The sequence below is a fragment of the Pleurodeles waltl genome, chromosome 7 (genome assembly GCF_031143425.1).
Source record: "Pleurodeles waltl isolate 20211129_DDA chromosome 7, aPleWal1.hap1.20221129, whole genome shotgun sequence".
NCBI classification, from domain to species: domain Eukaryota; kingdom Metazoa; phylum Chordata; class Amphibia; order Caudata; family Salamandridae; genus Pleurodeles; species Pleurodeles waltl.
In genome coordinates this window covers 334,019,503-334,035,937 of record NC_090446.1, presented here as the reverse complement: position 1 = coordinate 334,035,937, position 16,435 = coordinate 334,019,503, and the positions used below count along the sequence as shown (strand labels likewise).

The 16,435-nt window shown below is 43.4% G+C and overlaps 1 protein-coding gene across 1 annotated transcript in view; it reads right to left on the bottom strand.

The window, feature by feature from the left end:
* The window catches only part of ACTR5 (actin related protein 5), a 156,210-nt gene that overhangs the window by 30,359 nt on the left and 109,416 nt on the right, over positions 1-16,435 (bottom strand). Inside the window, exons 7-8 of the mRNA XM_069243778.1 lie at positions 7,011-7,150; positions 4,142-4,274 (exon numbers count right to left, since the gene is read on the bottom strand). Of these exons, the coding sequence (XP_069099879.1) occupies positions 4,142-4,274; positions 7,011-7,150 (273 nt within the window). The remainder of the gene's footprint in view (positions 1-4,141; positions 4,275-7,010; positions 7,151-16,435) is intronic.

Genomic DNA, 16,435 nt, shown 5'->3' with positions numbered 1-16,435 from the left:
GATCTCTGTTGTAGTGTCTCAAAGATGATTGATGAGGAGGTAGATGGTTCTGGAACCTCTATATTGAGTTTCTGTGCTCCTCTTAGCAACACCTCGTTGAAAGTGGTTATGTCATCCACTGGTGAGACTCTAGCAGGTGGTGAATCTGTAAGAGTAGGTGAGTAACGCCCGACAGAAGAACCTGATGAAGACCAAGAGGGTGATCTTCTTGAGCGCGACCTGGATCTCCGTTGAGAGCGAGATCTGCTGCGGGACGCTGTAGCCGAGCGCCTAGGCCTCGCGGTCGGCTGTCGAGGAGCTGAACGAGCCCGTTCTGCCCCGGCTGTCGGCGATGGTGTTCTTGGCGGGGAGGCAGTGGGTGAATACATTCGCGAATATTGCGAATCTGGGGAGGCCGCTGGTCTGTTGAGGCTCTCCAGCCATCTCGGAGATAGGTTGATGGGCGAGACATGCCCAGGAGATGCTCTTGACCGAGAAGAGTCGCTCGGTATGGAGACCACTGGAGACTGAGCCTTGTCTGGCGAGGGGCGATGTTCTGCTCCCTGTTGGACAGGTAAAACCTGCGTTGACGTCGATGGCTGTTTCGACGTCGAAGGACGCCCAGTCGGTTGGTCCTGCCTCGACGTTGATTGCCTCGACATTGAGTGCCTTGACGTCGAACGGCGTTCCTTGGACCTCGACCTGCTCGCCGTCGTGTGCCTCGACGTGGAGCGATGGGAGGTTGACGGCGGATGTTTCCCGTGCCGTCGTGGAGATCTCGACGTCGTGTGTCCTGACGTCGGGGGGCGCACAGCCTTTGGCGGCGACCGGGCATGCCGGCGGTGGCTCGACGTCGATCGGCGGGCTGCCGTCGACGGAGACCTGCCCCTGCTCCGATGTTCCCTCGACGCCGTTCCCTTCGACGTCGGGTGCGTCGCCGTCGACGGCGATCTATGCCGGTGGGACGGTGGTAGCGACGACGTCGACGGTGAACAAACAGGTATTTTCCTACCTGTCGACGTCGACCGGGCCATTCTCTCCTGAGAATGGCCTTCTGGATGCCTGGGGAGTGAGGAGGACGATGTTCTTTTCCTCTCCTGAAGCCCATGAAGTCGGATCTTCTCTCTGTCTTTCAGAGTCCTCCTAGACATGTTCTTACAGTACTTACAAGTGTCAGGGCAGTGACTCTGAGGCAGGCACACTATGCACAGAGAGTGGGGATCTGACTGGGCCTTCTTCTTCCCACAAGCAGGGCATTTGACAAAAAGAGAAGGCATTTTTCTGTCAGAAAAAACCTTCCTAGCTCAGACAAAGATGTTACTTGTCGAGTGAAAAGTGAAAAAACGCTTTTTTAAAGAATTTTTCTGAGGAAAACTCAGAAAAACTGAGAGCTCAATGCTCCAGGATCCTCTCAGAAGAAGCCGGAAAAAAGAACTGACCTAACTGTGAACCAACTGTCACCTTTCCTTCACCCCTGAGGCATGGTGGGATACTGGAGGTGCTCAGGGTCTTAAAGGCACAGTGCCAAAGTTTTTATGGTTCTCCTGTGTTAACCTACATGGCTAAGAATGCTTCATTGTTTTTCAATGCAGTTTTCTCTATTTTTTCACTAGAGTTTGCTACTGCTTACTTCCCCAAGCCTAGTTTTAGGAGCTTGGGTACTTATTTATGCTCTATTGTAGTATTTAAAAAAAAAAAAAAAAAAAACTTCATAGAAATAAAGCATTTTAGCCTGTTTTTAACATGATAGCCTGCATGACTGTTTGTTACACATGTATAATGTGTATATATTTTATATATGCTCCGGGGTCCCCGCACAAGGGCGGGAATATTCAATGTTTATGACTATTGATGAGGATCCCCTGGAAGAGAATTTAAATTACCCCACAATTTTGCTGATGCTGCAAAGGACATCAACAAGATTCTTACGTTTACCCAGATCCACTTACAATACATAAAAAATGCAATGTTCTGTACACTGAATAAAAAGGAGTATGTCTCTAGTTATAATAAGCAGTTGCCCTGATCCAAATCCAAAAACGCATCAATTTGTCAGTAGCCTGCATTGTGTACAAACACTAGTATAACAACTGCTGTTCTCTTCTAACAGAAAATGGCACAGTATTGCCTTTCCTCTAACTCAGATCAACAAACAATTTACAGCTCAAAAATACAAATTTGAAGCCTAGGGCAGATGCTCTATAAGTGCTCTTGGTTCAGCACTTAGTTATTCTCTGCCTTTAGATCTGTGAGCGGAATGAAGCAATTGAAAATCGGGCTATATTCCCAATTAACAAACCCACCTAGAGAGGCTATTACAAATGATGATGCACCACCCAATATAATAAAATAAATGTATATTGAAATGACAGAGCTTCCGAGATGAGCTGTAACCTTTGCCATCAACTTTGTGAGGACTCCAGGTGTCAATGTTAATCCAAATAGGGGAAGCACGAGCTGGCAATGAGTGAATTCTACCATGAATTGCAGGTATCTCACTTGTGTACCTGCAGGAGAAGTATGTGAAAACACTCGCCCTGCAGGTCAAGGACACTAATCAAGTCTTCTACTTTTAGCACCAGAAGAACCTAAGCCAGGGACAGCATCCTTTCCTTGCAAATAAAGGTTTTTCAAGATACTGAGGTCTGACTTTGACACAGAGGTAAATCCTGCTGGTGGAAACCAACTGGAGTCCCAAGTGGTCCAATGGGGTCACCACAATGATCCTGAATTGGCAAAAACACACTGAAAAATTTCTAGCATGGTGTGCATGAACATAAACTGAACGGCTCTGGGTCCGAAATTCAGGACAGACCTTAAGCTGCAAACACTGTCTTGGAGGTAGGGGTACTGGAAAAGTTTCTCGGGCTAGCGCCAGTAGCGCCAAAAGAAGTGGCGCCTCAGATGGAGGTATCAGGTCCAGAGATAACCCTAATGGAGGCAAGGAGCTCTGGGAAGACTTACAATTGGAGTGTCTCAGGAAGGAGTCCTCATTCCTCTTCTACTTGATACGCCTCTGCTTCTCTTTCAAGGACTTTTAAGAGGGTGATAACCACAAGTGACAGCAGGACACAGCACATGAACAGCATCAAGATCATGACTCCTGCTTGTTGAGGGCACAGGCCATAAACAAGTTGACCTCATACTCTTTGATAACCTTAGGCTTCAAGATCCGACACAGAGCTCATTATCTAGTGTCATGTCTGAAAACCAAGCACTGAAGACATCCTCCTGAGAGTGGGTAGTAGATATCTGGCCTTCACACTTGAGGGAGGGCTTAAAGCGTTACTTCCTAAGAGGGGACATTTTCCCTAGCACTGCACTTGTACAAAGAAATTTGTAAAAAAGTGAAACACTAACAGTACAATAGTGGGAGCTCTAGATCCATGCCACAAGGGTGTGGAAAAAGGCCAATTGATATAAATGAAGCAGGGCAGGCACTATGTGGCTCCGTGGCATAATGCTGGTCTCCTTTTCTGTGCCTAAATGGAGATAGCTCTCATGCACAGATAAGGGGCGCTATGTCAAAAGTTTTAACATCCAGTCTGGTGCCAGGGAAGATTCCTGGGAGTTGGCTTGGCAGTTCAGGCTAGACTGTTCCTACTGGAACAGAGTCAAGCCTGATTTGAATATGGCTGACTCCAAACCGAGGTGGCATGGTGGAAAAGCGAACAACTGGTTGGAATGCTACCCCAAGCGAATGGCAGTGATTAGACTTATTGCAAGTATTCCTCCCATCAATTGTGTGTTTTCATTATAACGCCCAAAGTCGCCATGGGTATGCCAAGACATGGGTCCGGTGCTCATATACAACTGGAACCAAGCTTCCCCCGACTTACAACCTCCAATCAGGGCAAAATTGGTCTTGGGTTACTTGTGTTCCATTTTAGGGAGGCCCTGGCCTGGGATTTCTGGGTGGGCTGTTCCTATTGGATAAGAGTCTAGATTGATTTGCATATGGCTGGGCCCTAACTGAGTTGGCAAGGTTGTCAGAAGTAAAATTGGTCAGAATGCTACCCCAAGTGATTGCCAGTGGTTCCCATTACCTTTTGTGTGTTTTCTAGGGAATATTTAACAGGTGAGGAATCTGCACGTGGAAATAGCTATCAGAAACGTATAATGTAGAGATTTGTGTCCTAATAGATTTCTAGAATGTACATACCTGGAATGTGGACTGGAAAGGTCTCATTTCAAGAAGCTCCTTCTGAATCCTAGCTTTCAGCCCCGGGTACATGACATTGCCACCAGTCAGGAAAACATTCTGCACTAGCTCATCTTGGACATCCTTTGGGTACCTGTAGAACAAAACATTATTATATAACTCTTCCTTGCATCTGAGGCTCAGACCGAGATCTGTATTTACTCCAATTCAGAGCAGCGATTAGCAAAGTGACTAGTGTGATGGACTCACAGAGTGAGATTTTAAGGTCAATACTAACATGAACCGTAAACAGCAACCAGTCGCTTTCTCTCATGTGGATCTTAAAGTCCACCAACGAGGTCCAATTTCTATGGTCTCTGCTACCCAGTATGCACCATTACTGCAGCTTTACCTACCCTTTACATTCAATGTACTCAATATATCCCATCTGGGACATGATGAACTATCTCGGCTAGCACGGCATGACACATCACTCTCTATGGAGCACCACCTAATTTACCACCTCCTGTAACTGTCCACAAGAAAATTCCTTCTGTTCTTGTAGATAAGCATACTACTCATTCACAAAACCATCAAGATAATTCTCCAACACATGTGCAGTGAAAGCAGATTTTTCTTTAATACTACCATGTTTAGCACAAACTATAATTTGGTCGTACCGCGATTTTCTCACCCTTCGGTCCACCACATAATGCAAAACATAAGCTGGCCATCGTGTGAGTTTCCCATACCAACCCACTGCAATTAGTATTACACTGAATACTTGTCGCTCACACGCCCGTCCATAAAATGCAGCATGGTCTATGACACACATCATCCAAATTAAACCCAATCAGCAGCTGGCAAAAAACGACATGTTTCTGCTCAGTTCTTATAACCTTTTTTTTCCCCCCAATTTGGATAAACTTATACACATGACCAGCGTCAATTGTGTAGTCAAACATAGATGAATTACATCATCCACTTAAGGCATCCAATTTCTGTAGGAAATGTGGTTTGTTAGTACAGCATGCACCCTTCATTCGTGTGGGCTGCACATACAAGTCATCTGCTAGTCCAGTACGCAACTCTTCCAGGTGCTCCAAAATACTAGAACTACTTCATGCAATGAAAACCTTACATTCGTCACAGCAAGTACATTTTCAAATCTTGCAGATGTAATTCACTTAGATTTTACATAGAGAACAGATATGCAAGAAGAATATAAAATAGTATAGTGTGATGTAATGTTCAAGGTTCCTGCTGTAAGCGCCCTAAGACAGACACCTTAAATCTGGTACTGTTCGAGCTGGGATACGGAAATTGCTTCTTCAAGAAAATAAGAACTGCAAGGGATGGAGGCTCTGAAGGGTGGTATTTGAATACTGAGCAGTGAACCAGCCTTTCTTTGAACCACAAAACAAGTTGCAGCTCCATTCGGAGGATCAAGCCTGTGCTGATCTTTATGTTCATTGTCGTATTTTCTGTGGTTTATTCGGAAATGAAGAAGAAGAAACAAAATCTGAAAAAGAAGTACGCATTTCTTTCTGGAAAGCTCATGCAACTAAGCAAAATCCCTGTAATAAAGTTGTCACGGATATGGGTCTCGCAGGGTTGGCTGGCCACTATCGCACACGAGACAATGGAGGCAATATTGGTACACGGCATATTTTTACCTATTCAATTAAATGAGACATGTGTAAGTCGGATACCCTATCGTTTACAGTTCTTAAATCCAGAAGGCATCAGAAAAATGCTGGAGAGAGGACAATGATGTGGGGTGGTACTCATGGCCGAGAGTTCCTGCTAAAGAAATCTGAAAATGTATTAAAGTATTTGCATAATCATAAATGAATGTAATGGTTCTAAATCTAAGAAAAGAAAGAGGATTCAACACACTGGTGCATAACTTACAGTAATGCTGGGTTAGCGTTCGTAATGCACAAACTGTTTAGAACTGTACTGATTGCTCTATTCTGCCAAAAAACAAAAACACAAAACTTCTAAATGTCAAGTTACAGTGAAAATGTATTTGGTGAAAGTGCAAGGTGTAAAATATTCCCTTGTTTGAGGCTGTGGAAAATACCTAGAAACATTTCATTTTGCAGTACTTTACTGCATACACACTTCACGCTCCTGTCATGTCAACGCATAACTCTCCCCTGTTTGGGTATTTTGTAATCAGATGACCCTAGCAGCTACAATCCCCCAAAAACGGTATCATCCTAATTCGCTATGTTTAGTGTGAAACACAGGAGACACATGGGAGGGTGCTCAACCACCCAATTTAACACTGCAGAATAAATGCAATGACAATGTTTAAATGTTTGTGTGCAACTTCCATTTAACAAGCACATTAACCAACAATTTCTCTTGTGGATTGGTCCTTGGGTCGTAAATTGGTAATCACTTAATTATTGACAGCCCCACACACAGCTTTCTAAATACATACAGCTCAGACAAACAATGCAAATAAATTGGCCCACTGAATGTTCGAAAAGTGCTAACTTTTCTTCTGGATAGAAAATCGGATTAACCGTGAAAGTCTCTGACTTGATAAAAACCACAGTTGACAGGATCATCGAACAGACTGTTTACTTCAATTTATCAGAAGAAAACTTACTGTACAAACCATAAGCTCAGCTCGCTAGGAAGTATGAGGTGAGGGTGCAAAAGTAGTCATTCTAGCCATACATAATACATTGTCACTAATCCCAGTATTCTCTATCGCAAACCTGTATTGCATACGTTAGATTCTCTCTGCTACCCCAGCATGCATGTCTTACACAATTACCCGTTCTGCATATCCTAGCATTTGCTATCCCATCACGCACATTTACTGCAGTGCTAAAATGTCCGCACTTTCTGGATGCACCTCCATCAGACTCACCTGTCCAGCACATACTGCATGGTCTCAGCTATGCCAGCCTGCTCCTCTCCCATCAGAGAAGGCTGGAAGATGATCTCTGGAGCGCGGATCCTTTCTGTCCCCAGGTACATCTGGTGGTACTCTGCCAGGTTAAACATGGGCTTTGAAAAGAAACCATAATTGGAAACGTAATCAACACAAGCACGATATGAAACTATTATTAAACATCTCCACACATTTTATGCAAAGGCTCTTAAATTAGGTGCTGTAGTACAGATGTTAGCTTAAGTATACCATAAGTAAATCACACAAAGGTTCAGAGATATCTCTGTCCATTGGTTACTTTCAACAAAAGACAGGAGAGCTACAGTTCATTTGAAGTAACAGTGCTGATAAACAATCGTAATAAAATGTATATACATCTAGCAGAAACTAACACTGGACTGATTGCACACTTTTAAAAAACTTTTTTTGTCCTCATATCTTCATAGCTTCTGCACACTCAGGCTATCTCACAATTATTATCTGCTGCAACTGCCTTGGCCCCACCACACCAACTGAGCCAAAAGACTCATCACCCATAGCGGCACCAGGTGTAATCTTAGCACCACTCATTCTGAAGGCTCTGGTACCAACGCACCACTCCACCTGAGCAAGTTGGCCCATATCCTATTTGTTCCGCCAGCCTTACCCGCAATATCGTATTTGTCCTGCATCACTTTGAGACAGTCTATTGCAGTGGGGGGAGGTGGATCCATCTAGTGATTACAGATCTCTCTCCTATCTAGAAGTACAAGATAAAACAACAAGCCCCTTTGTACTCTACTTAATAGGAATCATGAGACCATATTCACCCCATCAGAACCAACCAGAAGGTTAGTTGGATACTGAACCTCAGGATGCCATTTGCAACATTCTCAAAGTCCTCCCCAAAACATCTTGTGCCAGGGCAGGTAAAAAAAAATAGATGTTCATCATTAGCTTTTAAAAGTCCACACGTTTGAAATCTGGGGGTCGAGTCCTGTACAAACTCTGATTTTGCTTCAAATTGAATCGCTTGACCACAGAGTAAAACAACTTCAAGGATGTTTGCCACATGAAGTTTAAGTCCTTCCTCTTTCTGATTCTTTTCCAAACTGACTGTGGCACCGCCATGTTTCTATCATCAGCCTCCAAAAACTTCTAATACCAAACGGCAATTTCACCTCCTTACTTTTAGGCCGCACATCCCTTTAGAGATGATGCATCGTCCCAGGCACACCCATCTCCTGAGTAACACTTGTGAGCTAGGAAGACAAATTAGGATATTTTAACCTCCATAAGGATCCCGCAGTCTTATTTTTAATATTTTCCAGGGTAATACTCCCTGAACTGAGGACAGCTCCGCCCCCTCAACCCTCCCTCCTTAATGGGAGGCTCAACGTATCCTGCAGGAACTCTGGGGTCCAGGTAGGTACAAAATCTGAGTAATAACTGATACCCAGAATCTTCCCAACTCTGAATCATAAGCTCAGTGTGACCTTTAGCTGTACTTAAAAAAAAAAATATTATATATATATAATATATCTATCAGGGCCCCAAACTTGTATAACGGGTCCCAGCTCCCTAACCATCTCTGGTAGGAACCCCCGTACCTGCCACCCCCTCACTGAGTTATCCGAGGTGCCCAAAATCATCAAGTCATTTTTTTTAACTGGAAGACAGTCCAATACAAAATCAGGTCTGGCACGGAAAGGCCCCCCCATTCACAAGCCTGCACTTCAGCTTTTGCCCCGCCTTAACCCATATAAAGCTTGTTAATTTCACCTGAATCTTATATATAGCTGATCTTGGGAATGTAAGCGGGATGCAATTAAAAAAGGTATATCAGTTTGGGGATAATAAATATGTTGATAAGATTTACTCGCACATAGGTAGTTAAAGGTAGACTCTTCCATCTGGCGAGTAAAACATTCACCTCCTTACCCACTCTCCCTAAATTATACTGCAGGATTGCTTCCAGGGGGGTTAACGATAACAATACCCAGATACTTAATCTCCACCATTGTCTTCCTGTCCAGTCTGCTACATTGCAACACATCACCTGTGACTTGGAGTTGTTTACAGAGTACCCCGATAAAGCCCCAAATTCTTCTGCCAACCTTTCCACCCTAGGGATAATCCGGTCAGGGTCTGATGTACAGATAACCAAATTATCTGCATGTAGCGTGATTTTATTGCTATATTACAGTCAACGAAAAGGGATTACCTGGGCTTCCCTTCTAAGTTGTTGGGCAAAAGGCTCAATGTATATGTCAAAGAGAAATGGAGACAGGGAACACCCCCCTGCTGAAGGCCTCTGAAAATATCAACTTCTATTCAGTGACCCATTAAGCAATATTTTGGCCAAATAATTCTCATGCAGGCTCTGAAGGGTCTGAATGAAAGGGGGACTAAAACCTAGTACTACCAGGTCCTCCCAGATATCATCCCAGCACACGCAATCAAATGCCTTGGCAGCATGTATTGTGACCACTGACAAATAGAGCACTTGAGCGGTGGCCAAGTTGATACAGCCAATCAGCCGCTGAGTAGGCTCAAGGATCTGTCACTTTGTCACAAAGCCCTTATCATCTGGATGTATTAATTGAGAAGCTATCTTGGCCAGCATTCCGGACAAAATATTTGCAAAAACCTTATCATCGGAGTTTAATAAGGATATTGGCTGATAAGAATCAGCCTTCCAGGGATCTTCTTCGGGCTTTAAAAAACAATGTAATTGTAGCTTCCTTCCATTAACTGGGGACCTGAACCTTGCCCTGTTGTATTGAATTAAACATACCCTCCCACACTGGTACAACTTCTTCCTTTAAAAGCTTATAAAGCTCCAAGGGGGTGGTATTGGAGCCTCCAAATCCTCCACTTCTTGCTCCAGTCTGGCCAATCCTTCCTTTTGTAACTTATTTTTTAAGTGCGTCTTACTCCGCAGAACCCCCGAATAAGGGCTTTAACTGTATCCCTAATTATCCCTAGCTGAGCTGTACTAGCATTATCAAGAAAACAAATCTACACTGGCTTTTTTAAAGATGGACGTCACACCCCTATCAAAAAGAAGGGTTCACTTTAAAGTCCACCTTGAATTCTGCCTGCTTACAGGACAATGGAGTAGTATGGAGATTGCACAATGATCCGAAATATGCCCAGGAAGATGAATAATCCCCTTTATTGTAGCCGCAAGATTTCAGTTGACAAAAAAGTAATTCAATCTGGAATAGTGGTCATGTTTTTTGCTATGAAAAGTACAGCCTCTCGTCAGGCACTTTAAGTGTCTCCAAAAATTCACCAACCCTAAATCCTGCAGCATATTTCTAAGAGCCTGCTATGTCCTTGGTGTCTGAGCACGATCTCTCTGGCTAGATCTATCGAAGGTGTTGTCTACATCTCAAACAGATTCCACCCAAGGTTGCCTATATAAAAAGGGTTGTCTGAGATTGGCCCATACAATCCTACACATACAAACTAGCACATCCCATACCTACCAAGGCACACCTACCAGAGATGTCTGTTTTCACGAATGTGACCTCCACTCCAGCACCCTCCATCACTAAAATCGCAACCCCCTTACAATGTTCTATTTGATCAAAAACCACATACCCTTCCAGCCATCCAGCCACAGAGAAAAGGGCTCTGGTCTCATTTGCGGCAAGGTGAGTTTCTAGTAAGGTAATAATATGTGTCACACTTTCCTCAAGGTACTGCATCACCAATCTTTGCCTGCCCCGACTCCTTAAACCACTAACAAACCACTAACATTCCAGGTCAAGAAAATTATCTCCTTACCTCTCCCATTATTTCCAACAAAACATAACCTCCCTCCCCAATGGTTAGTCTAGGGTCTACACATGAGAAAACTATAGCTTGGTGAAACCAAGGACATTGTTTTAATCTTTTCTCACTACTCCCTACCCAGTGCCCTTCTCCCCATCCACCCCCATGCCCCATACTGGGGAACCCTTACACTGCTTGTGGGCATATCAAATGCCTTAGAGCTTCCCCAGGAAATACTGGCATGACACCCTCAAAGAAAAAACGTAACTGCAACGCACCCCCTCAAACACCGCCCCACTCCCTCTATCACACACCGCCCACCCCCACCAAAACCTGGCATTCAAAATCTCTGGAGGATCAATACATTGCCCCTTCTTTAATAGAATCAACTAATGCATCCACATCTGCCAGAGCATGGTAGTTAATCATCTGGTTATTCCACATAATGAGGAGCATTGTTGGAAATTTGAACTGCCCCTTGGGCCCCAATTTCTGCAGCTCCTCCTTTATCCTGTCAAGCTCACACTGCCGCTGATCTGTTGCCTTCACACACCGGATCTTATGGATAAGGAAAACACCTTCCTATTAAAAGACAAACTCCTCAAGGCGATACCCAGTGTTGCCTCTTTTACCGCATGGGATAGAAAATTCAGTATGTGCTCTCTGAATTTCTAGTTCTAAATTAATATCTGGTCTGTTCTTTAGGACTACATCCCTGAGCAAAGAGATTATAAAGGAATTTATGTCAGCACCCTCCTCGGCCCCAGGCCCATTCAGAATTCTAAGACTGTGCTCAGCAACATTCAATTGTATGACTCTACTCCTCTGAACTTCACTGTAGCCACTATATGTTATCAGCAGTTTAGAAGAGTAGGAAAAAGCCAACTTTTGAAGAGATGGATGAGGACTCTTAGGCATCTTTTCTTGGTTTTTACGGCAAAGCCCAGTGCCAAGTGCTGCTCAAGAGAAACTCCGAGAGGTGCGGAGGATACCAGAAATACATACTAATGTGTCTGCTGTACCTAAGATTAAGGGATGCCATTCCATCAAGGTTGCTGTAGCTGGCCAAGAGTTGGGCTGGGTAGAAGTGTCTCTATTTTTCGATCTGTGCCTTTGAAAACGAAGTTAGGAATAGGTTGGAGGCAGATGGAGTACCGGAGCACTGATGAAGTTACAATCTATCGTTTCAAGCAAAAAGGCTCTTTGCTCAATGGATTGGAAGCCCTTTTCCTGTCGAAACAGTCATGTGCACTTTGAGGGGCAGGACTGAACTGAAGGGGAGGACAAAATGGAACTAACTGTTCGGACCTGGCACTGCAACGAAAACAACGATGTCCACAAGAAAAGAATGGCTCAAATTCCACAGTGCAAAAGCAGCCTCTCTACTCAGGCGGGCCTGTAATTAACCTACTGGAATAGCAGACCCTCAGGGACTGAAGAAGGTGTTGCCTCTGAAGGCTATGCTCCTTCGAAATCCTGAAGCCTTTCCATGACCTTAATAACAGCACACCAGTAAAACAGGTTGGCTGCAGTCAGGGGAAAATGGTTGTACGATCTGGCGCGTTCACTTTTTCAAAGTTACTTGTGAAGAGCCAGCAAGTGATCACCACAAGCTATGTGCCCTCTGGAATTGTGCCATGATTCAACACCAGCAGAAAGAGTACTCAAAGCAAGGAGTTTTTGTCAAGGCCCATGCACTGGCCTTTGGATTTAATCAACAAGACAAATCAGAAGTCTCCATGGGAACAGGTGGACCCTAACTTTGCATGCAAGCAACATAGTTACCACCTACTGATGTTAGCACACAGAGCTCAGGTATACACCAGATGGCTTTGGTACAAATAGATTACGTGTGGAAGCTGCTTGAAGTGGTCATTGCCATAATGCACACGACTGGATCATCCTGACATTAACTAACATCTCGAAGAAAGAAGAGGAGAATGGGTGTGAAAACAGCAAAACAAATGATGAAGATGTTTAAAAAGCTATATCCCAGGACAAGTGTGATAGAAGCAGGCTCCTAAGCACAACTTTCAATGGAAAGGAGGAAAAGGCAAGGGATTGTAGGTGCACAAGATGCCACAAGGGATGCACACATGCAGGTACAGTACCCGCACAAAAAGCTATGAATTAACAGTTTTGAAGGAGTTTTAAATCGCACCACTAGATCGCAGGGTAACAAGCTGAGAATTGGCAAGTGCTGGAACCTAGGAGGAAGCACTCTGAAAAGACTACATCTAAATATCATAGCATAGCCATATTGGATGCTGGTAGACTTGAGAGGGCTTTGGGCACTCAAAGAAGTGCAAGGGAGCGTCTTGTTAAATAAGTTCATGTAGCCTCTGAGGTTTGGTGGAATCATATCAAGACATCTCATACCAACTGCTCATGTTTTTCCCTCTTTGTCCCAAATACAAGCATCTGCATGTCTGAAGGATTCTCCAGGACAACATTTGGCAAAGGAATGGGATAAGTCTCCAGGTTTCTCCAGAGTACAAGGAAGCAGGCCGGAGGAACTATGCAATAGAGCATTTCCCAAGATGTGCCTCTTTTGTCACCAGGATAATTACTAGACTATGCAAAAAGGGACACCTAGCCCCTGCATGCTAGATCATTGACATTACTGCTTTTAACATTTTAATTGGCACCCATGCACTTTTGCATACAGGAAGTTTGCAGACAAACCTCATCTTGATTTGCCAACTGAGCACCACAAAGCCTGCCTGGTACTGGTACGTGGAAAGACTTTTGTCGATATTACTACTTTATACTATAAAGAATTATCAAATATAGTTGGACCCAATTGCCAGTCCCCTTCCCTAGATTGGTTAGCGTGTACTACCATCAATTCAGATTCTTGCATGCTCATTGTTTATACTAACAACTTCATATTTGGTGAGAAGAGTGATCAACCCTACAAATAAAAATATTTGCAGTGCAGGATGTTGTCTAAATATATCATAAATAAAAAAAAGGATGATATCCGCGATTCCATGAATGCAAGCAATTATATCTCACCTTGCCAAGACTAGGGCCAAGGTAGATTATTAGCTGAATGGGATATCATCAAATAGTTTTATAATGTGAGTGTCCTTGTCTGCAGCAATACATTTAAATCAAACCCCCGATTTTAATGCTAGTGATGTCTTCCAAAGCAAATCACTATATGCATAATTAGCCCTGAGGGTGGTACTCAACTCTGCGGATGAACACACGCCCAAAGGACAGCAAGATGGGCGGAATTAAGAAACATATCTAAAAATCAAGTAAATGGGCAGGTAAAAAAAAAAGTTTGATGAAGTTGGATAAGCATTATCAGAAAGTTGCTGAATTCATCACAGCTTTGCAACTCTCTCTCTCCTATGACATTCATTACTTCCAGTTATGACATTCAGAGGTATGCCAGCATTTGCCAGGAGGCTGACAGCTCGCAGTTCTGGAGTGGCCCAGGTTGCCTAGAAAGCCTTTGAAGGTGGGACACAAAAAACAAATGAGAAAAACTATGTGCCATCTTACAAAACCTGAGATTCATGTTTTAGCAATGAACTGCAAATTACACCATGACTGGTTACTTCCCCAGCTTCACTGGCATATTCTATTGATATAGATCTTCCTTCGTCCTGCAATAGCATTTGGAACATACCGCTTACTGAAAAAGGCATCACACTTGACTTTGGTCCCTGCTGAGATACGCCTAATTCCAAGGCAGCATCCTCTATCCTTGTATGTGCACTCCATCAAGATCTTGCAGTAAATACAATAAATTGTTTTAAAATGTTCTTGGATTTGAATAGACACGGACATAGCATTTTAGTGCAACAAATTACCTTAAGAGAATAACTGATGTTTTGAGGGGTCAAGAAGTGTTTCATCAATGATTTATTTGGGTATACATGTGATCGGGAGACAGGTAGTAGTCTAACTACTTATCTATCTCAATTGTATAACCCTGGAAATAATTCCCACAACATGTATGTAGGGCGCATATTCCACCGAAACACTAAATATGCCACTCCCTGACCAGAGGCGCTTGGTGTTTGGCAAAATAAATAAGGGAGTAAGAACTACAAGTTTTGCAACTGAGAAGGTTAAAGGTGCATTGCACAAGTGTTCACCCTGTTCTATTACTTTATTTGGTCCCGCGGTTCACTTAATGAAGAGGATGAAAGAAAATGTAAAGGACACTATTAATTCATCAGTCGTTTCCTGGCCCAGCACCTACTAGAAAGGTCAGAGGAACTGCAGAGCTGGAGTAATCACTCATATTTTGAGGGCTTTACACGAGAGACTGTAATGCTGCAACTAAGTTTATCAGGACAGCAGTACCACCTGGGTCACCTCAACGAAGACCATGTCTGCTGATTCAGACATTAAACAGACTGAGGTTCTAGCTAAGCAAATGGAAGAAAAGTGCAAACCTCCCTCTCCCCCAAAAAAACAGAAATTTGAAGTTTAACATTTTTTCAAGCACCTTAAAAGTGAAGCAAAGAAGAGAAATAGGCTGAATACTACTTAGCAAAGAATGGTCTTCTGAAGGCTTTTCAAAGGAGTGGTAAAACAACATTTTGCTTCCTTGCAGGCAACACAGTGGAAGCAATCCAAACATTGCAGCGTTCAGAGGTGGGAGCACTCACAGGGGGCAGACAATTCAGATATACAAATCTGGAAGAAAGCATCAACGTCTTGACATGCAATTCTCTCTTTCCAAAAGCACAACGTTTTAACAGGGGACCTCTTCTCAAAACTCTCAAACGTTTCAGCCAGGCTCTGGAAACTCATTTCTGCTGTACCGGCCTAGTCCTTTCAAAGCAGATATATAATCATCCTTCATTATGATGAGATGTGTGTTTTGAATCATCCTACACAACTGAAGAGATTTTATGCTTTACATGACGTTTTCAGGTTAGTTGTATCTACTTCACATCCTCACTTTGATTTAGCATTTCATTTGCTGTAGTTCCAGTTGGCACATGAGATCCCATTCTCTCAGTACTATTGTAATGGCAGTCCTGCCAGATTTGTCCTTCGATGTATGAATAAAACAATCTTGTACACATCATGGTCACTGCTCATGGTATAGTACTGCAAGGGCTATGAGATAAGCAAAGTTAGTTACTTGATGGTGCTCTTCCTAAAGTACAATGTAAGGTTATGACTAAATCTCCAGTAATCCATGGACAAGAATGGAGCTTCAGAGTAAGTGTCTTTCAAATATAACTATATACCCTTTTATAGATATATATCCCCAAAGCGCCTCTGAACTGCCCTGTCCATGAAGACAGGAATCTCGGCAACGATGGTTCAGCAATCAGCAGCACAGCCTCTGAAATTCCCCACCAACCTTGTATCTTAGGGCGTGAAAACAACAATTTACCAGGAATCAGAAATACCAGATTCACTGCACCTTTCAGCCATGTCTGACTTGGACCGCCAGTCTGTCAGTCAGTGTCGGCTTTATTTGAAAGTCAGAGACAATGCTTCAAGTATATATGTGAAAACATAAAACACAAGTAAAACAGCTTAAATCAACCATATTCCAAATACACAGTATTGAAGGCCAGACCAGGAGAGCAACTAAATATGCCTCACCACTGTACAGACTACACCCAAGCTCTTGAGCTTATTAAGCAGATTAATCT